The sequence below is a fragment of the Opisthorchis viverrini genome, assembly GCF_000715545.1.
Source record: "Opisthorchis viverrini unplaced genomic scaffold opera_v5_201, whole genome shotgun sequence".
Lineage (NCBI taxonomy): Eukaryota > Metazoa > Platyhelminthes > Trematoda > Opisthorchiida > Opisthorchiidae > Opisthorchis > Opisthorchis viverrini.
In genome coordinates this window covers 678650-700981 of record NW_008751856.1, presented here as the reverse complement: position 1 = coordinate 700981, position 22332 = coordinate 678650, and the positions used below count along the sequence as shown (strand labels likewise).

The following is a 22332-nucleotide window of genomic DNA, read 5'->3' as shown; positions in this document are numbered from 1 at the left end:
CACTTTAGAAAATTGGCCTTGTTGTTCCTTCGGTTGGTATGGTAGCTAGGCACCTAAATGGTGTTACAGATAAATGACCATACTCTGTAAGATTGAATTTGTTCCTGTTTTCCGTAAGTGGATAAACGGATGGCCCACTTTATCACTAATTAATACGTAATGTCAAGCGTGCAACGAAGCTTGAGGTGTACAGGTTGAAGGCTACACGACCCAGTAACATTGTGTGAGATAGAGTGGTAGGACGAAGCCGCGGAACGAAGAGTGGCGGCCGAACTGCTCAAAAGGAACAGGAATCAACTTCGGCGGCGTGAGATGAGAACAAATCACCTAACAGCACATGGCTACGATGAGAGAGCTTTCCATCATGCCACAAGTGTGGACAATTCACCTGGTGGAGAGGTATGCACAAGAACTTCTATCCCACTAGAGATGTCACTTACTCAAGGAATGGCGCGCAGGAAATGGGGGAATATGGGTTGCGTCGCGGTCCCGAATCCAGATGGTACATAGAAGATCATGTGCGTGAGAATTAAGCGTTGATCCAACGGCCTAATCTCTTGTTACAATATATGCGCCTGTGGGAACCCAGGAATGGTGTGTGGCATCGTGCTGCCTTCCGAATCCTGTGAGCCTCCACATTTGATAATCACGTGTCATCAATGGGGTCTGCGGATGATTTCGTAACACCCTCTTCATTCTCCGGTTTCATATTCTCCAATTTAAACCGGTTAGGTGTGGTGCACATGTGATTCATTGCAAACCGGATTGCACATCGTGCACCGGCGCCCATGGGATTTGTGAAGGGTCAACCCGGGAACGGGCGCCAGTCCACCAAGTTAGACAAACAGGTGCACAAGTCACTCGACCCGATGACAAAAATAGGGGAAAAATCCTCACACATGAGTCATGTGACAAGTTTTCGTAGAAATAGGCTAACACTTGACCCACAACGTCGATTCCTTCATTTAGACCAACGGATGCATGCTAAATCCGCGCGTCCTTAGGTTAATACTAGGACTAGTCACTTTATCTTTCACATGTAGTTACACTTGACTCAAAAGCACTCAAAACTTTGGTGTCTGTCGTTCAGAAGTTCACGTCGCCAACACACCAAGGACAAAGCCTGTCTGTCCACTGTTAGCGGAAAGCTGAAAGTCAATATCGTGAGACCAGAGAACGAGAAAAGTTAACTGATACACCGGGCGACTTCGACAAACGGATGTGGTCGAAGGGGAAGTGAAGTATTTGATAGCTCGCTTCAGGGAGAAAGGGGGGCGGACTAGATTTTCAAGTTTCACAGGTTAATCTTGAAGGCTATCTACAGTGAACGAATCATGCAACAGCCAGTGCCATTGCCCAGCTGCCGCCGTGAGCCGATTATTCCTGGGATTACATTCTACTGCGACTGACTGACTGATAAACTCCTTTTGTTTCGTATCCAGACTGTGTCACCTTCGACAAATGATGAATACTTGTCACTTTCTGAAAAAATCGTTTAGTTATCGCACCATTTCAGCGTCTAGTCACCAGAAGGAAGCACGACGGCCCGGATACTCTCAGGCTGCGCAAACCTAGACAGAACAAGTCGAGAAGCAGAGTTTGGGTTCGAACCACGGAACTTCAGGTCAGTAATTTCGCGCTCTAACCACTTGAGCCATCTCGACACTGTACGGATCACAGTCCCTTATAGCCATACAATTGGTTTACGTCATCTCCTGCACAAGAAGCTGATTGGTCTAAGAAGTGAGCAGTTTATGTCACTAACTAGACGGTCTATCGGTCAACTCCTGAGGCCGGCCACCGCTTAGGCCTCCTTCCCTCAGCTTGATTGCACCCCCTGTCTACGCCCACCACATTTTCGTATGACGATCGCGGCAGTGTACAAGACCATAACACGGCCACGCAAATACAGGCTAAGTTGACCCACTCTGACATACCATGTATGTTGGCGACATTCCGAACAGGCGCGGAGTTTACTTAGGGCAACTGGTTATCAAGATGTTACATTTGAGTTCCTCGTTGGGCTGTGACACCCTTTCAGTGCTTGGCTTTCATGCTACCCTGAAGAAACAGGACGTCTGAAATACCATTAGACTTCACAAGCTTAGTACCGAGGTTGGAACCCTGAACTATCCGGCTAGTAAGTTCGCCCCCTGACTAGTAAGCTGTCTTGAGCTCGGTTAAGTGTTAATTTGGTGTCGGCGCCGCCATGTCCGGAGGAATATCCCGGATGGAACATCCAGAGCATAGCGAACACTCGGAAAGACCGCAAATGCCCCTCGAACTGCGGAACTATTCGTGAAGTTTCATTTTTGGTATATACTGATGATAACAAACAGAAATAGTCGTGACAGGGAATAGAAAGACGTTAGAAAATCGATGGAAGGAGGCGAGTGAGAAAGTTTTGCAAAAAGGAGTATAAGAATGAGCGACACACCAGTGGATTCGAAAATGGGTAACAAGATTAGAGTGGTCGCTTGAAAAGGCACAACCAGGAGAAACGCAGCTTACACTCAATGCACACATAGAATAAGACTTTCCGGATAGGTTAGAATAAGTGTACATCTATGCAATTGGTTTGTGAGAACGTCATAGTGAGATACTCCCCTCACGGAATGCGCTAGGGGCAATCACGCAGTTGATCACCGAAGGTTCACCCTTGTCCGACATGAGTTTGGCTTCTTCAAAAACTTGTCCGATTGCGGCGAAATTGCCACGGTTCACGACAAACGCACCACCATGGTCGGACCAATGGGATTCGGCCTCCCGATAGTCTAGAATCGCAGACTGACTGCCAGCATAGGCGGCTCCAATCACATCGTAGCGTAGGGAACTCAGGGTACAAGCCACACTGGATCCAAATAAGCCGACCTGGTCACGAGCGATCTGTGACCAGCAGCCATCATTGCCAATCACGGCGATTGCAGGAGCATGGTGTCTGGCCATCGTATCCCATTCGGCCAAGCTATAACCAGCAGAACCGTCTCCATAGACAACCCAAACCGTAGCCTGATGAAAGAAAAATCGGCAAATTGATCGATAGATTCAGGGTCACCCACTTGTTCATGGGATAATTAAGTGTGGATCACGTGGTCAAACAAGTGAAGCGTCTTGGTACTGATTCACCACTCACCTTGGGTCTGCACAGCTTCGCCCCCAAGGCGAAGCCCCCACCGACGCCCAGTGTGCCAAACGGTCCCGGGTCTAGCCAGGAGAGCGGACCCCGTGGTCGTAGGATGTATGCGGCAGACCCGACAAAGTCTCCACCGTCCGCAACGATGATACAGTCTTCATGTTCCGAACTGGGCAGTCCGTGATGCTCAAGAGCCCATAGGACAGCCAGCGGGTTGGTCCGCTCCTGAGGTTGTGTTAGCGTGTTTTGACTGGGCAAACCACGGCGTGGTCACCAAAAGAGGAAGAGAAAAAAGCAGACATTTAACCATTGGATTTCGGATTGAACAAGGCAAGCTTAATGGACAAATTTCCGATTGTATGGAGGTCGGGTGTGAAGGAAACAACGAGGTTGGAGCGGGAGCAAGGTTGAGTCAAAGCCGATGTACCTAGAAGGGTTTTGCATGTGGATGGACACGGTCAGACACACCACTTAGGTGGTGTAGGACGCATATCAGGTTGTCAACCTGCTCAATGCCACCATGTGGACACGTCATTTAAAAAAACGCCGGTTTGGTTCCCTGTAAGGGCAGCTGATTGAAAAACGATAATGAGCAGAAAAACGTGACTAAGATGCATGCATTGTAACGACATAAATTTCTGAAGGAGGTTTGCTTAGTGGGTAATCACTTCCTCCAAGATACACCCCCTAGCGTATCGGACTTCCTTCCACATGACGTCAAAGCCGATGGAAAAACCTACTGGGGACTCTCCGGAATAAAGTGATCGTTTTCGACAGCAAAAACACTTGTGGTTCAAGGTTGATCATTGTTGCGAGCTGGGCTGGCGTTTTTGTCTCAAGCTGGGTATACAACAGAATTCGCTTATTGGTTGTTGAAGTGCAACAAATTTGGTTAATCTATTGGTCCGTTCGTGATCTTTGTTGCGTTGTGCTTGTGTTCCTACGCGTTCATTGGTTATCTCAACGCCTTCTATTTTTAGTAGCTTATTCTGTCTGACCTTGATTCGCATTGTGTTGTGGTCCGACGTTCTCCGGTTTGATTGGTTGCTTGTACCGCCCTATTTTCTCTACCGTGGCGGTTAGTGTCCATGCATCTGTCGGTGGATTTGGTGCTTTGGTTGGGCGCCTCCTCCAATCCAGTTGATGTGTCCTTTGGATGATGCTTTACCGCTTCCCTTATGAGTTCCTCGTCTGTTCACTTTTCCATCTCTAAGCTCTGTGGTTCTGGCGTTCTCTCGCTCTTAGTGGCTGGTAAATGGGATCAATTTCGATGTGTTTGTTGATGGCTTCTTCGGTGGAGCACGCTTCCGTAAATTCGCGCTCTTTTTTGTTTTCGCTTGAGCCAGAGGAAAACAGACCACAACGTAATAAAGATCACAAACGGACTAACAGATTCATCGAGTTCGTTACACTTCAAGCAGCCAATCACGTTATAAGATAACAGATAGCCTTCGAACGTTATATAAACACGCGCGCATGCAAGGAAGTTACCCACCCAACTGCGCACTGATGATGTCTCTTCGTATGGCGACGAAACGTTTGCAAGCCAAATGCCAAGCTCGCCGAACAGATCAACAACCAATAAACCCACCCGAGCTGCCAATATTTCAACATATTACCAACAGGTTTCGCTTTCACCCTTGTCTGCTCACCCACTATGAAGACAAAAGAATTTTCTAGTAACGTATGCTATACTACTAGTACAAACTAGTTGGTGGTTATCTATGGCTCCCATGATAACCATTAAAGCATAAGGACCTTTAAAGCGGTGCACCTGTGATGAGAGGCAGGCTGGATAGAATGGGGGGTAGTAAAACTCGCTTACCATTATGGATATTCACGCACAGTCAGCGTCTCGCGCTAAAAACAGCATCAAAAGGCTTTTACCCTGAATGCAGTGGAGCTGGAAGTCGCAGCCTCCCTCAGCCATAGTACCCCTTTCGGTGTCGCTCTGCCCGAAGGAAGCACGAGGGCTGAGATACTGCCAGGTTATCGGATTCGAACCACAGTTCGCGCTCTAACCACCACTGGTCCTACAACACAGAACGCCGAGCGTTCCAAAGTCCCTTTCTGGGTGGCGTGTTCCCGAAAGGATTAAAACAATAAACCACGTCTCATGAGAAACTTTGTTGTGCATTTCCAGTAGTATGGGCTCACTTCGGGAAGGTTTGTTGTTGAGGGGTACTGAAAAGAAAGTCCAAGTATCGGCAGTTGGAGAGGGGCGATGAGTTGAAAGACTTGATATGTATCCATCAGTCTGACCACTGCCCCGTGAACCTGTCAAATGATTTGAACAAGTTGCAGGTGAACAATATATCCGCGCTGTTGATTCGCGGAAATAACCGGTTGATCAAAACGCTCGAAGCTCCACGGAACACCCAAACGAGCGGGAGAAATTGGTTTTATCCCCCTGAAAAACCACCTAGCATAAGGTTAGCTGACATGAGCTCGAATTGTTGGGAGATAACTAGGTCTCTATGTTGTCTCATCACAAAATGGACAACCAGAATCGGATCAATGGGATCTGGGATGGATTCAAATAGACGTACCGTATCTCTTCATCGCGGTGATCTTCCCGCGTTTGGAGCTCGTCTATCCATTCTTGGGGACAACGAAAAGCACTGGAACAGGGGAAACGCTCGTTGAGACGCTCCGCGACAGCGTTCAGCGTTGTACCAACATCTGCCCGGACAGCGAGGTGAGGTCTCCAGAAAATGTCTGAGTTCTGGAATTGACGGAATGCAAAGGGGGTCAATTCGAAACTAGAACATAGTAGGACGCATGGAACAGGCGAAAGAGACAAACAAAAGGCTGACAAGATAAATATTTGAGGTGCTTTTTTCTTAGCGTAAATCCCGTTCATCGACGCCATCAGCGACATCAACATCAGTGTTTACACTGGTGATTCATTGCCGCAGAACCATAAAGTTTATCCAACTATATATAAAGCCATGCAGTGGAAATCATTGGAAAAGGCGGCTGGTCTGTCGCAAGCATTCTGAAAAGCCTACACCTCCAAGCGATCAGTCAGACAACCTGGAAAGGAACTGAGAATACGAATACCAATGCCACGGACCAGCCACCATTTCTTGCAATGTCTCCAGACAAGTGCGGGACGAGAGACCCCTGGAAGGTGGACTGCACCAATATCCTTCTGTCGAGACTGTCCATCTAGCGGTTTGTGCCATTCTGAAGGAGGCACACTCGTCTCGGTAGACGGTGTTTCGGCATGTATAGAACATGGCTGAACCAACGCAGTTGATGGTGCTGGATGTTGTCCGCGATTAGAGTACCTACCACACAATCAAATACCCGTGTTCTTTTAACTTCTTTACGAATTCCTTGATGCCCTGCGACATTACCAGCGCTTCTGGAGCACACAACCCTTAAGTTCTAGTGATATGCGTTTTTGATGCCACAAGTGGCGCAAATTGGCAAACATGATTCGAGCATTTGAGATGCTTGCACTGACTTCATCGGACACACTTCCGTCAGAGCTTATACAACTACCGAGGTATGTAAAGTTTGCCACAATCTCCAGTGGTTCCTTTTGAATTGTAACGGATATGTTCAGAGACGGATTTTCGGCAACCTTGTGAGTAGTACATTACAAAGATATACATGTATCGCGATATCTCGAATATCGTAGCGACTGAAACATGGGGCGGCCTGGTGCAGCACATTCAGTTGCCTGGAAAAAATCACAAACGAAAGATTCAGCTGGGTTTCAGGTGAGTCTCTCGAAAAACCAAATGAGTGTATATTCGCCAAAGTACTGGCTAATTATTTGTGTGTGTGTGTGCGTGGGGGGGGGTTACTCACCAAGTAAAGTTGTTTCTTGTCACGATTAATCACCACGATCTTGGCCTTCCTGTTCAGCACCCGGCCATAGTCAAGGCGGAAGTCACAAACGGAACCTGCCGATGAGGACATGCGTAAAAACAGATTAGTTCATTACGGTCAGGGAAAAGGTATAATCAACTTGTGGGCCGGATTGGTGTAGCAACAGACCAAGCCAATCGAAACACAGCAACAACAGCATGTGATCAGACTGAAACTACTTACCAGCAAATCGCGTGTTTGAAACACTTTGAGTTTTGTGAGATGGGATGATTCCCAATAAGGCTGAAGTAGATGTACAGTGCTTCTCAAAATTTCAGACAGTTGGACTTGATCAACTTTGAGCTTGAGATAGTCCAGCGGTTAGGGTGAGCGTTACAAATACTCCCCCCTTTAAAGAGGGGGGGGACCAAACAAGTTACGTCTTGTTTGGTGATACACGTTGAGGGATGTGGAACAAAACAAAGCACGAGGGAGACAGCGGATGCACTAATCAGATTGGGCAACCGCTACAAGAACTTACTGAACGCAAGGTCCGTGATTCGAACCCAACCCTGGTATATCGACTGCTCCTGTTTTGAGCTTGGGCAACCTCGTGCTTCCTTCGGGTGGAATGGCATCTAAGCACCGAAGCAGTGTCACGTCTGAAAGTTCATTTTGTCTTTATTGATCAACTCACCGGTGGAGGGAGGTGTTGTTTTGGGAACCGAACTTATGAGCGAAACCCTTAAATGCACCAAACTCCAGACTCGGTGAAGATAAGTTTGGATGGAGAATTCGACTAGACACCAGCATTCAGATTCCCAAGTAACTTGACTCCCAGAAGGAGTCAAGTCCCTCTACTGAGAGCGAATGATAATTTACGGAGTTCCTTGCTGATGCTTTCGTCACACACACAAATGACATATCGTTCGTCAACAACCCATTTGCTGAATACTCGTCAGTTCGTTGGACGCGAGGAGTTCTCACACGATGCTTGATGAAGGTACAGTCAGTTGGCGCATCCCCGGAATCGATTAGTCTGCTCTCGAGTGCCTCGCAGGTAGATCAGGGAAGTTTACTGGCTGTTAAACAGGTGGTAGTTGACTTGGTCGCCAAGCTTGGCAACTGGCATGAAAGCGCTTGGTCAGTATGCGAGGGGACCCGACCAACGACGCACTGACGATGTCATCTCGCACGGTGGTTAAACGTTTGTAAGCCAATTGCCAAGCTCGGCGAACAGATTAACTGCTGCCCGACCGACGGCCACCGAATTTGTCTGGTATCGGTGAAATCAATCTGAATTTCAGCGCCAAAATGCACCATACCTGAGCACACTCCCTCCAACGCCTGGTTCTCACTCCGTTATTCTCGTAGAACCAGTGAACCACAATTTAAGAATTCTAGCACTTTGTACAGCGTCTAACAGTAAGAGGTCATCATCACCATCATTGGTAGTATGATATCAGCGTTCAACACCGATGATTCACCACCGTACAACCATGATTTAGTTAAAAGCCTTATTTAAAAGAAAAGAGTAAAGGTGGACGGGGGAGGGACTTAGTGCTAGCTTCCCACAATCATTCCGAGGTGCCTACACCTCCAGACATTCACTCAGGCAATCTGGACAGAAACTGACAACAAGAACGCCACTGACATCGGTTGGCAGCCATATCTTGCAGTGTCTCCAACCAGGCACAGTGAGGATCACGCGGTCCCCATCCTGGAAGGCCAGTAGCACCGACAGCACCCAAGCGTCTCTCGTACTCCTCTGCCAAGTCAAGGATTTGCCACCTCTCTGTTTACGCCACTCTGAAGTGGCACGGAAAACAACAGTAAGTGCATTGAAAAATGTTTACTAACAAGCTCAAAATATTCAGAACCGAAAAAAAATAGGTTAATCCGGCAGAATGCACTTAAAGCAACCAACTTCAATACGTCTTTGTGGGATTCGAACCCGAGTTTTCCAAATTGCAATCCACGGCCGTATGAACTCGGCAACCCCCGACAAACAGCTGATTTTCGGCAAATATCCTCAGGTGAACGCGAATCAAAAATTCAACCGAAAAGAGTCGGGAATCTCTAGTATGTGTGGGCTACTTCATCTGGTGGAAAAGTGGACCATTCTTTCAGTGTAACAATCCATGAATTCAGAATAGAAAATCCACAAAACAGGTGAGCGCGACTGAACTCTACAAAACGTTTTATAGGACCAGGGAGAATTGCATCAACCTGATAAACCCCAAGGAGGGCGAAACCGATTGAAGAGTATTCAGCCACCTTATAAGTAGTGTGTCGCGTCCAAGCAACATACAAGACATGTTCCATTAGTCAACCAAATGCGGGTAGAACGGGTTCAAATGCAACGCAAATCGCAGCCGAACCAAATCGATTACTGGAATGCTGAGTCTCAATTGGCCGAAGATATCAGTTGGGTGAGGACACTCAGCTGACAATGTCTCTTCCAGTGTAGGTCAGTTGTCACAGTCAGTGAGGAGATCAACAACTACCAAGCCAACGACGAACAAAGGATCAGGCTCGAATCCCGAATATGGATGCGCTCTGAACTCATAAGATCAGAGAGACACGCACTCCGACCAAACCGCTCGATGATTCGCGCAGAAGACGGTTGTGTGATTTCCTGGTATTGCGGTCCCGGCCAGCGATGATGTCAAGTTTGTGCACAAATCCAATAGGTTCGTAGGGGAGTTACGTGCAGCCAGGTATCACTATGTGCCTTGTGTCTCAAAGACGGGGGGGAGGGAGATGGCTCAAGTGGTTAGAGCCCGAATTTACTGACCGAAAGGACCGTGGTTCCAACCCGACCTGCGTCGCATCTCGACTTTCCCTTTCTAGGCTTGGGCAACCTGGCAATATCCTAGCCCTCGTGCTTCCTTCGGGTAGCATGGCAGCTAGGCACCGGAAGGGCGCTACAGCTGAACGCTTTTTTTCTCAAAGACGGTCGAAAAGAACGACGGATACAACATATCGTGACAAACAGATCGAGAACCAAAGACTGGACATCACACGAGAAGAAGTCATGATCAAAAGGAACAATACCGCAAGGGGAGTTATTAAAAACGATTACGCAGGAGCAAGATAAAATCACATAGGAACTCACCAGCCAGTAGAATGAGGTCAGCCTCTCGTAAAGCTGCGCGCCTGGCGTGGCGAAAAGCGCAAGGGTGTCTGCGACCCAACAAACCACGTGCCATGCCTGTCATGTAGACCGGAATGCGGAGAGACTGCGTGCGGGTGAGGTAGAAAGAGAGAGAGAGAGATGAAGGCCAAAAACGATCATCAGCGTTGTCTCGATTGAGGACAATGGTCGGAGGAAGTTCAAATGACCTTGAAAGTGCGGAGGACGGATGAAAGCGCCATCTGATGAGGACAAGCAAGTTTGAGGTCAACACTTCCTCCAAGTAAGCGAGGAAAGTGCAACCAAAAGGTTACCGACAGACTGCACGTTGCACTCGCTTACTCGTACGCTGACACGGTTGAACACAACACTACAGATGGATGCATGCAATCCAAAAGTACAAAAGCAACACTTTCAGGTCACTAGTTTTTCGATCGGATTCAACTGTTTGGTCGACCAAGTAGCAGGGCTACCGATGATCATGATCAATAGTTGTTCAACTGTAATACACTCCGGCGCCTAGCCACTTGAATGAGGGATGAGATAATACCACATTACCCAAGCCTAGATGTCGAGATTGGGTTCGAACCAGGGACCTTCCGGAGCTGTCTCGTTTGAACAGATGTAAGCGGCCACTGTGGTTAGTCCGAATCGAACCACGGTAGACTCGGGCCTCAATCGTGGGGCGCCCGATCCGCAGTGTCCAATCCCGACCGTAACAGGATTTGAAATCCCGATCCCTAAGGAGTCAGTAATTCGAGAACAAGAAGGAAATAAATTGCTCCCAAAGGAACTCCGTTCCTCGTGAGAAACAGCCTAGTCACGTGAATCTTGAACGATATATGTGAATACATATGTAGTCCATCTGTTTGGAAAACCCCGGTTAAGGATAGCTATTACTGATGAGCTGTAAGAAACCAGGAGTGAGCGCGAAAGCTGTAAGGTTGCCAAAGCCTAGAGAGGAGCAGTCTAGATGCTGGGGTCGGATTCGAACCACGGACATTCCGGTCAGCAACCATCAGTCCGTCATTACATTTGAACCGACGCTGAAGTACTGCGAATAGTACGAATGGAACATTTGTAGCGACCCAGTCACCCACATACTTGACCGTCCAGCTCACAGTCGCACACTGGATCACGAGACTTGTCTCGTTTTCATGCCCACAACCACGTCACATTGAGGTGACTCATCAGACGTCGATTGTCTGTACCGTCTGGTGAGCGTAGCCACTGCTCACGTGCTGACGCGCCCACGTACGCGCAAACGGACCTACACATAGGGAAATCGAGCGCAGTTAGCACACACAGTCTCGCGCGTGCACAGGGAGCAAGGAGTCAGTCAAACACTCCAAGTCCACGGACAGCTATGGAATACGTGTAGCAGCCATACTGCGGAGAAAACACGTTCCCGCCGTCCGGACTTTGACCAAGGGACTCTCACAGACGATAAGTTTGACTTGCTGCACATTCTACATTGCCTTTATTTTATACATGCTGCAAATCGCTTCTGTAAACTACTGTCAACCACAGTTAGAAACTTCTATCAGTGCATACACCTTCTGAGTTGTGTTATGACTATCCTCACCAGTGCACTAATACATTCACCATAGTTCACCAGTCGAAACTTCTGTTGCTTCAGATCAAAAGCAGCATCCCAGGAACCTCCCAGCAAGTCCACCAAAACACTAACAAGGTGCCCTGGTTCGTCTATGGATGAAACGACATACGAAAAGTGTAGGCGATCCATTAACAGCATGCGTGCCAGTCAGGAATTCATACATATGTTTTTTATATATTTCTTTCTCGGACGCAATAAGGATCAAATCTACCAGCCAGAAAGATGATAACCAGTCAGTGAGTCCGTCGGGGGGGGGGGGGGAGCTAACTACCCGACAGAGACAAGGTAAACTCGTTCGAGACCGCACAAACTCGCCCGCTTTGTCGGGAATAATGGGAGCTTTGCTGCTGGGGTTCGAATGCTTGTACACGCGCTGTACAAGTGTTCTTGACTCGTTCAGTACACGTCGTGCACCTTTGGTGGTTATTTCTGACGGGAACGCTAGCTTGGGAGGTTCAGACCGGGAACGAAGCTCAGGAAAACACTGTTATTACAATTGGCGGACGAGAGACCCACAATGTCAGTCTCCGAAAATTATTCCAGCAGTACTGCCGCAGTGTAAACTTTGCCACTGATGGATAAATTAACGTCACGTTGGCGCCATAACTGTCGGAGGTTAGTAAAACCTATCCTGGCCTTTCCGACTCGAGAAGTCACCTCATATCCTGTCGGTCTACTGTCCAGGTAAACAAATTTACCTAACACGTCGATTGGCTCACCTGAAAGCGTAAGGTTTGGGTTCGATCCCATCCACTCTTGTAGCAGCACTTTACAGGTGTGAAGGGCAAGCCGAACCGTGCGGCAGATTTACTTAGGTTACTTAAAATGCATTGCATTTTCGAAAGATCCGATCCAAAACTAGCAATATTGTTCGCATTCTCAATGTCTGTGAGCGGACGTCCCATCTGCACTCCGCGGAGTTTCGAAGGCATGCGGAGAAAGTTCGAGCAGCACACAAAGTCGAGCACGAAGGGTGACAATTGGGTGCCAAAAACGTACGCAGACTAACAGAAAAAACATCGAACTAAATGTTTCCGTTTATCGTGAAAATGGATATATAGCGGGTATCCAACTAATAGGAGAGCCAGCTCCGAACGTAACTGCGCTACACAACTGCCAATGGAATAACCGTTTTCGTTGAGACAGATTTCATTCGTTGCTATTCACTTGCGCTTGATTACGGCAGTGAAGCATCGGTGTTAAACACTGATGTCATGCTGTCGATGATGACTTGCGCTTGTGTTGGGCGGAATTCCACACGGATCCCGCTTCACCGCTCGCACTCAGGTGCTGCTACGGCCGAGAAGTCCATCCCACGCAAGACTGGCCAAGAATTGAGGACGCTTGCCTGTCCGGCATCAAGACGAGATCCGATTGGTCGAAAGTCAGGACCCAAGAGCCAATCATGGCCCAGTATTGGCCAAATGCCGGTTGCCAATGGCGCATCCAGAACGCCTCAGAAATTTCAGAAAGTTATAACCGCCTACGCTATATATACGAAGCGCTGTACGACTGTACAACTGACTTCGTTTGGGGCGTTAATATACCTTATGTACCTTTGGTGGTTGTTTTTTTGACGTGAACGCTAGCTTGGGAGACTCAGACCGGGAACTAAGCTGAGAGAAATACCGTTACTACAGCTTGACGGATGAGTTGCATTTTTAGTATCACTTTTTGGCCCGCCATGAGCTTTACACTTGAGCTTTATAAGCAGTCCGTTTTCGGCTGCACATGACACGCCTGCACGCGTCAGTGTTCAATCGATCGATCAGCTGATTCGCACGTTCATTGGCTCTTTGGTTTGGCTAAGCGCATCAGGCTATCAGGCGGTTATCCCGACTCGGGGTCACGGTATTAAGAAGACTGTGGTCCACAACACCAACTCAATCCAATGTACAGACACTCTGTTTTAAGAAGGTCCGCTTAGTTTCGGCGCGTAGCTCGCGTAGACGATTTGGTGTACAACTTGGAAGTTCGGAGGCCACACTGTTTGACTAGCCTTCAGAAGGGCGAAATCGGTCGTGGGCTGTCGGAGACCAACCCTATAGGTAGTGTGCTCCGTGTGGAACACGCAGTGAGACATCATCTCGAATACGGTCCCGACTGAAACACGAAGAGGCAGGGCAATCAATTGAAGAATATCACAAACGAGCGGTTCTGTTAAGTCTCCTGTTAACCCCAATAGGATTTGTGAATGTGTATTTTGGGGATCACGTAGACCTTGGTTTTCAAGTGGAACACAAGTGTGGTCAAAAGTCGTGGACCACGTACACCCGTTGCGGCCCAAGAAGAACGAAGAGTAACCTTGCAACTAAGCCTGCTGGACCGGCATACAGCAGGAACTAACGTTTTGAAGCCTACGTATGAGCCCTGCCCAACTCAAGAAGCGAATGCCCTAGAACAAACAAGTGGGGGGACCAAGCAAGAATCATCACAATTTGGTCAGCGTCCAGTTTTTGAGCTCCCCAGAGAGCCAAACCATATATACAAGTTAGCTATTGGCAAATGCTGCGAGCTTGAGATAGCTCAGTGGTTGGGGCTAGTAACCAGAAGTTCCGTGGATCGAACCCGATCTCGAAATCTCAACTGTTCCTGTCTAGGCTTTGGCTCAGTGCTCCTGGTAGCTCGGTACTCGTGCTGTTTTTAGGGTGGCGCCAGAAAGGTAACTTGCCATTTTCATAAAGGAAACTACTCACACGGTTGCTGAAAACTCTTCGACTGCACTTACCTGATGAGCCCCAAGAAGGGCGAAACCGGTCGTGGGCTGTCGAAGAGTTTTCAGCAACCTTGTGAGTAGTTTCCTTTGTGAAAATACATGCTGCGATATCTCGAATATCGTGCCAACTGAATCACGAGGCGTCCTGTGTGCAGCACATTCAGTTGTAGAACATCATAAACGAGAGATTTAGTTGAGTCTCTCGTGAAAACCAAATTGATTGGCAAATGAGTGTGTTTCTCGTTATTTGCCATTAGTACCACGGACCACACAACTGACCTTGACGTTTTCCGAGGTAGTCTGGGCATCGTACGGAGGTAAGAGGGCTTGGCTACCCACAATCGCAATCGGGCGCTGCGCATAGGCTAACAGACAGACCAGTTTGTTCGTTTGGGACTCTGAAGGTTGTGGCACAAGCGGCGTGAGCACAGGGATCGATGTGGGTTCTTCGTCCGGGGAGCAAGGTTTGATTTGAAACCCGTTGGCGAACAGGCGGAATAGGTAGAAACGAAGATACCTGTGAACAGACACGAGGCAAAGTGGCAATGCAGTGTGAAAGTAGGTTGGCTACATCATCGTCATCATCATCGGTGACAGTCATACACTAGTAATACACACCGGGGCTTGACTACAGTGAAACCACGAGGGAATAAAGACTTGGCAAAGCGTGAAAAGAACGGATAAGGGTAGGGACCCAGTGGGAAGAGTGACTAAAGATAGGGTGCCTACACATCTGAGCCTCATGTCGGATAAAGCCGTCATCAGTGGGATCAACCTAGCGTTCCTCGATCGAACCTCATCGGAACTAAGCCCAGGGCATGTGAACTTTAGCTAGACAGTTCGGCGCACCACTGGGATTGGTTGCGTGCCGTCTGATGCAGAGTTTCAAACCTTGCGCAAATGGAGTCACGTGGGCCCAAGCCAAGAAGACGCTTGTTTCACGCATGTGTCATGTTCCCCGCAAAGCTTTTGCGAACAGTCTCTCAGAATAAAAAAGAGATAACGCTATCTCGGGGGGTAGGCATACGTAACACACACCCGAAAACCAATTCCTGGTAAATTTAGTCTCCTAGTCTAGCGAATCAGATCCACTAACAACTGCTCGCTTATGCATCACCTCCTTACACACATTCGCTGCAGCCAGCTAACCGTTGCAGTGCTACGGGGATACCGGTAATCAAACATTTGAGGATCTCGGATCGGATGCACCGAGTCTCACAACCGTACAGCGAGACCGCTAGCCGCTTCATGGGAATTCTGTCCGGAAGCTACAAATGATGGAGGTTCGCGAACGCTGCTCCCCCTCAATCCGAGGTTGCGCAGCTATCGAGATAATGAGCCGGTCAGCGAACTCAAGCTTTTCATTCCGGGAGAGGGGGGATCTTGAAGTAAGCGTTTTCACATTGAACGTTGTTCACAGTGGGCGCAGGACACAAACAAGGTCCAATCCTTTCAGTGCCTGACTGCAATGCTACCCGAAGGTCGCACGAAGGCTAGGATACTGCCAGGTTGCCCAAGTCTAGACAGGGGTAAGTCGAGAGGCAGAGGTCGGGTTCGAACCACGGACCTTCAGGTCCTGTAAATTCCGCTCCAACCACTTGGCCCATCTCGCCCCACGCTCCGAAGGAGTTGTCTGTACAGGCCTCTTGTGAGTTTGCAAAATGAACCGTGTGAAGTGCTTCGTTTCGGCGGTGATTTTTTTACGGTCCCAGTGTGTTTCCCTACTACAAAAAAAATGGATTTCGACTTGTATACTCATCTGCACATTAATTCGATTTTGACGGGAGACTCACCTGGAACGCAGGTGAAACTCTTGTTTATAATGTTCATACTCAACTGAAGGTGATGCACCAGGCCGCCTCATGTTTCGGTAGGTACGGTATTGGAGATATCATGGTGCTGTTAGACGTAATATACTACTCACAAGGGTCCTGAAAACTGCTCGGTAGCCCACGGCCGGTTTCGCCTTTCTTGGGTTTCATCAGGCGGTCACAGTCTACGAGTTTCCCTGAACCTTAAGTTCTACATGAACCCAACTTACACGAAATCAGTGAACTACACTCATTTGCATATGAATTAGGTTTTGAGAGGAGACTCACTGAGAACCCAGCTGAATACCTCGGTTATCATGTTCTTAATGGCTGTAGACTGTGTTATCGCCAAGCTGTTCACGTCAAGACACGTTGATATTCCACCGTAGAATTAGAGTCATTCAACGTTAGTGTCGTTTTGGGGTTTGGCTAGAATGGCTTCGAGGACAAAACTGTTTGGTCAAGTTGCGCGGCAATTGCAGCTGTTGCCTACCTGTGGAAGAACCGTCTGAAAGGACTAAGGGGTCACACTCATCGGAACAAGCCTGATCATAGGAGGACGACTGCGTCTCAATATCGCACCCAGGCAGGAATCCATGCGGATCCCACCATACCGCACGTCTTTAGGCGCTGCTACGGCCGAGAAGCCTGGCCCGCTCGAGGTTGGCCCAAAATTCGGGACGCTTGCCGGTCCGGCATCAAGACGAGATCTGATTGGTCAACAATCTGGACCCAACAGCCAATCATGACCCAGTATTGGCTAAATGCCGGTTGCCAATGGCGCTCCAAAACGCGTCAGAAATTCCAGAAAGTTATAGCCGCCTACGCTATATATACGAAGCGCTGTACAACTGTTCCTGATTTCGTTTTGGGCGTTAATAGACCTTGTGCACCTTTGGTGGTTGTTTCGACGTGAACGCTAGCTTGGGAGGCTCAGACCGAGAACTAAGCTGAGGAAAATACCGTTACTACACTCAATATCGCAACCAGATCGGGATCGGTGTTCTTTTCACCGGTTTTGTCTGTTTCCCAAGTAGTTGAACCAGATAACTGGTCATCGTGGCTACTTATGTGTCGTAAAGAAGGAATCCGGTGTAACCTCGGTAAACCAGGTCGGTAGAGCGAGACTGTGTGACGAGGAGAAACAGATCTCAGTGGAAATCAAGAATCCAAAGGATGATGTAAAAACAAGAGTCACGTGGCGCAAAGTGAGCACAACGATTAGCAACCAAGCTTCAAAGGGGGGAGGTGTTTCACACGTGACTGTGGTAGTTGTCATGGTACTGCTTTAGACAAACGTGAGTTTTGTGGCTACTTTTTAAAAGAATGAGAGCGAGTGTGAAGGAACACCGGAAAAGGTGCACCAGTGAAATGATTTCGGAGTTAGTCCTTCAATCGAACAGTGCTACACGAATGGGACATCTGTTTGTGCCGGAGAGGCTAGGGATGACTGGGTGCTCATATGCTTCGATACCATTTTTTGATCAAGGTCATTATATGACCATTTCGCTTCATGTCTCCCGACTGAACTAAGAGTATAAAGCAAAATGTATCGATCAACGCTGCGGGGTGTGAAAATCATGTGCGCAAGTCCCGGTGGAAGACGAAACCGATTATCGAACCTGTAAGACCAGAGCAGCGTTTGCTGACATCCGAGATTCATGGTGCCGATATGATATCTGCTTGCTTGTGGAGGCGGGGGCGAGATGGTCCAAGTGGTTAGAGCACGGATTTACTAACCAGAAGGTCCGTGGTTCGAACCCGACCTCTGTCTCTCGACTTCCCCTGTCTAGGCTTGGGCAACCTGGCAGTATTCGAGGCCTCGTGCTTTCTTCTGGTGGCATGCCAGTTAGGCACCGAGAGGGTGCAACAGCTGAACGACGTGCGGTGGCTGGAACGTAGCTGCACTGCCGTGACCCATCCTATTTTGTGGATCGGAGGTGGATAGATTAAATAAATGGCCTCGAGAGATCTCGCAGAAATGATGGGAATCTCATATCAATAGTGTCGAGGGAGGTCAGGTGGTTTGGCCGTGTACCTTCTGTGCCAAAGTACGGAACAGCCCTTCACCCGGCCATCTGTCGGATGGAGATGACTCAAGGGTAGTCGAAGACTCAGTCGCAAACCACAAAATTCCTTACCAATCAACTGTCATCTCCTCGGATGAGGATCCCGGGACGAATCCCACATCAGTGATTAATAGCAATGACAGATATGGGTCTGTCACTCAACTGATGCCAGTCTAAGCTATTATCCTCAACGAATAGCCTTCTCTGTCGGACAAGCGAATCAAGCTAATTTCAATGAGATCACGTATCTTTCCATTATCACCCTTGTTATCGGTGGACGAAACTGCAGGAGGTGCGATCACGATTTGTGGTTAGCCGATCCTTTGGGCGGGGTAAACTTTTCCCAGGATAAGCTCTCCCTGTTGAACTGACTAATAAGGTTTTGATGAAAGTGGACTCAAAATAGCTCAGTTTTTAAGGCGCCAGTTTACGGACCAGTAGGTCCATAGTTCGAAACCAAACCTCTTGTCTAGGCTTAGGCAGCCTCGCGGTGTCCCAGCCCTCATGCCTCCTTTTGTTGGCATCGAAAGCGTGCTACAGCTGGACGAAGTTTCGGGACAAAAATGGCTACATTTGGACTTAAACCGTAGCGGTGTACCGCCCCCTTCCCACTGTGGTTGATTATTTTATTTTCTGGAATCACAGGACTTTCGGAACCGAAAACTTCGACGCGATAGGTGAGTTGCATTCAGTTTGGTAATCCGTACTGACTAGTTCCAGAGCAAAGTTGTCTTAGCGGTGACCACACTCAAATTAACACATCACTGGCAAAAAAAGTCGATGCTTCCGGTATGTTTTGACCATGCAATCAGAGATCCTTGCTCAGATTTCGAAAAAAGGAGGAGAACAGGTGCGATATTTTGGAAATGAAGGCAAACTGGAATCATTCTCCCAATTTAGCGACGTTTGATCCTAGAGTGAGCTCAGAAATGCTCAATGGACCAGAGGGTCCGTGGTTCGAACCCGCGACTCGACTGCTCATGTTTAGGCCTGGGCAACCTGAGAGCATCTCGTTACCTCGGATAGCATGGCAATTAGGCACCAAAAAGGTGTTGCCACAGCTGAACGATTATTAGTATCACTATTAATCCTACAAAGAATACCCATAATGTAAGCAGATCGGAATGCCAAAAACCAAGTAACCCTGAAGAATGCGTCATTCGGGCTGAAATCCCTCAAGAAGGACGAAACCGGTGTGGTAGGCTGTCGAAGAATTTTCAGCAACCTTGTGAGTAGTGCATTACGAACAAAAGTAGTTTGGTGCATTACGGTTCGACAGAGATAGTGCGAAAAACCGGCCCATTACAACAAGAAATGTGTCCAACCGGAAATTTGGAAAACGACCAAAGCTAATGACTTGGTTGATTTGCGGCTAATGACCATAGCTGATCCGATAATTAGTGAGCACAGGAGCAGAAGGGCTTGTTTGACCGTTCTTACTGTGGAGGGGGGGTGTTGTTGATTCCGCGTGTGCTTATCGATTGGTTACGACATTTATGTATGGTCTAATGGTTTCTAATTGGATCAGCCGTTGTCGATGAATGCTTGTGTAGGCAGCTAGACGGTCAGACGGTCTTATTCAGTTCCGACCGGAACGGATAACCATGAATTGGATATGTTGTCCAGCATGAGATGGGACAAATTCACACATTTGTCTGGATGCCTAATTTGGTTGTATTGACAAGTGAATGGGGAGATGAATGAGGCAAGTCTGACGATGATGATGATGATGATGATGATGACGATGATGATGATGATGATGATGATGATAGTTGGACAATGACACGTACCAGTTTGTGAATCGTTGACTCAACGATTTCACACTGTCCGTAATACGAAAGTGTTGTCGGACCAGTTTGTATGGATACAGAGTGTCGATCGGAAGTTCCACCAGAACGGGACCTACAACGACGAGTGAGAGGGAGAGAGAAATAGGAAATGAGTGGGTTACGAAATACGATCTTTGAACATATCCCTTACAATTCACAAAGAATCACCGGAGGTTGTGGAAAACTTTACATAGCTCGGTGGCTGTATTAGCTCCGATGGAAATGTGTCTGATGAAGTCAGTGCACGCATCTCAAAGGCTCGAATCATGTTTGCCAATTTGCGCCACTTGTGGCGGTGATGACCCAGCATCCAATAGTCCGATTTCACACGCAAAGCATTGGTAGGGTGAACAGCCACCGGGGGGTCGACAACAAATCGTCACCTGATTTGCACATGCTGTGCATCACTCAACGACATCAAAGAATACTAATTGGGACGCCGCGAGCGAGGCCTTCACACCTGTATCATTCAAATTTGTGCATGTATCGATGTCTCGGCGACTTTTTGAAGTGGTAACTTGCGCGTCCACAGTCTGGCAGTGTGAAAGCGCAATGGGGTGCCGACAGATGATATTAGCAGTAAGTGCAATTAAAACGCATTGATAAATGGGCTGTCTAAATACAGTGAGTCCCGTCTACAAACAAAGAGCTGGATTAAATTTTCTTGGGTTACTTGTTTGGCTCACTGAACTCCAACAGAAAGAAAGGCACTTGGCGCTTGGTCTTTCACTATTGTCCCGCACACAGCAAAAGTCTGGGGGCGAGATGGCTCAAGTGGTTAGGGCTCGAATTTACTGACCGGAAGGTTCGTGGTTCGAATCCGACCTCTGCCGCATCTCAACTTCCCCTGTCTAGGCTTGAGAAACTTAGCCGTATAGCAGCCCTCGTGTTTCCTTCGCGTAGCATGGCAGATAGGCACCGGAAGGGTGCTACATCTGAACGACAGCAGTAGTCTGGCAGAGAACTGATCCCAAAGACTGAAAAGGTGGCTCTACCTGTGCTCAAACACAACTGATTTCATGAGCAATCCTACCAGCCACACAAGTTAAACATACCGAGTGTTTAACCCTAATGATTGATTGAACTGGAGCACTGGTCACCAACTCCCCACCGGAACGGGGGGGAGTTTCGGATCCCAATTGGGGTAGCAGATGACGGGTTTGTCAGCCCATGCATTCGCAGTACTAAATGTGAGATACCGGACATTCTGAATAATGTTTATAATAAGTTGAGTTTCAGATGACTGTGTGACTAAAAGCGAATTTCCTGACCGGAAGGTCCGTGGTTCGAGCCCGGGAACTCAGTCTAGGCTTGGACAACCTGCAACCTCTCAGCCCACGTGCTTCATTCGGATGGCACGTTAGTTATGCAGTGGAAAAATTGTTACAACCGAACGATTATTTTTTATATTTACAACGGGTTGAACCTTTGGAGTCAGATAGTCGCATGAAAAGGGTTGATGGGGCCGAACAATTTGAAGTCTCGTAAGTGGCAAGAAAGCGAAGGATGAGGCTCAAACGTTCCGATTTGCAAAATGGCCCAAGTGGTTAGAGCGCGAAGTTACTGTCCGGAAGGTCCGTGGTTCGAACCCGACCTCTGCCTCTCGACTTCCCCTGTTTAGGCTTGGCCGTGGAACGACGCCCGGCCATAAGTTGGCAGGTCGGACGGCGTTCCAACAGCCTTCAGACACGATCAAAATCATACGACCACGCGTTTAACCTACCTAACGCGCCCGCTACCGAATGCTTAAAAACGGAATAATCCAAGAGAAAAGGTGACAAGGAGTGCGAAATAATTATGCGATCACACACAGGACGAACGTGCGTCACCTATATGGACACGTCTCATCTGCGTGACACCGAACGCGTCACGCGAAGTAATTATACGGGCATTGAATTTTTTACGGATAGCAGGATCTTCTCAAAACAAGTTAGTTGCATTAGCAAGAGATCATTTTTCTCCCTTGTTCTTTTCTTTGAGTGTCATCCTACCTCGATTTTTTCCCAACCTGTGCAAATTCGCTGATGGAGTCATGTTTATTGGTACCGAGGACGTTCCAAAATTATCGGTAAATTCATAGACCAAAGGCGTCATGGAAGCGTTCATTGTCACACCTGAAACGTCACCTTCACACAAGGAAGGATTTGTGACAATGAGCTCAGTAAGCTATCTCCCATCACTGTTATTCAAATTTGTAC

The 22332-nt window shown here is 48.0% G+C and overlaps 1 protein-coding gene across 1 annotated transcript in view; it reads right to left on the bottom strand.

Moving 5' to 3' along the window:
• Positions 1–2299: 2299 nt before the first annotated feature.
• The window catches only part of T265_08071 (hypothetical protein), a gene marked incomplete at both ends in the record, with an annotated part of 30583 nt that continues 10550 nt past the window's right edge, over positions 2300–22332 (bottom strand). Inside the window, 6 exons of the mRNA XM_009173766.1 lie at positions 2300–3009; positions 3134–3383; positions 5683–5851; positions 10074–10197; positions 14705–14942; positions 20096–20207. Of these exons, the coding sequence (XP_009172030.1) occupies positions 2590–3009; positions 3134–3383; positions 5683–5851; positions 10074–10197; positions 14705–14942; positions 20096–20207 (1313 nt within the window). The remainder of the gene's footprint in view (positions 3010–3133; positions 3384–5682; positions 5852–10073; positions 10198–14704; positions 14943–20095; positions 20208–22332) is intronic.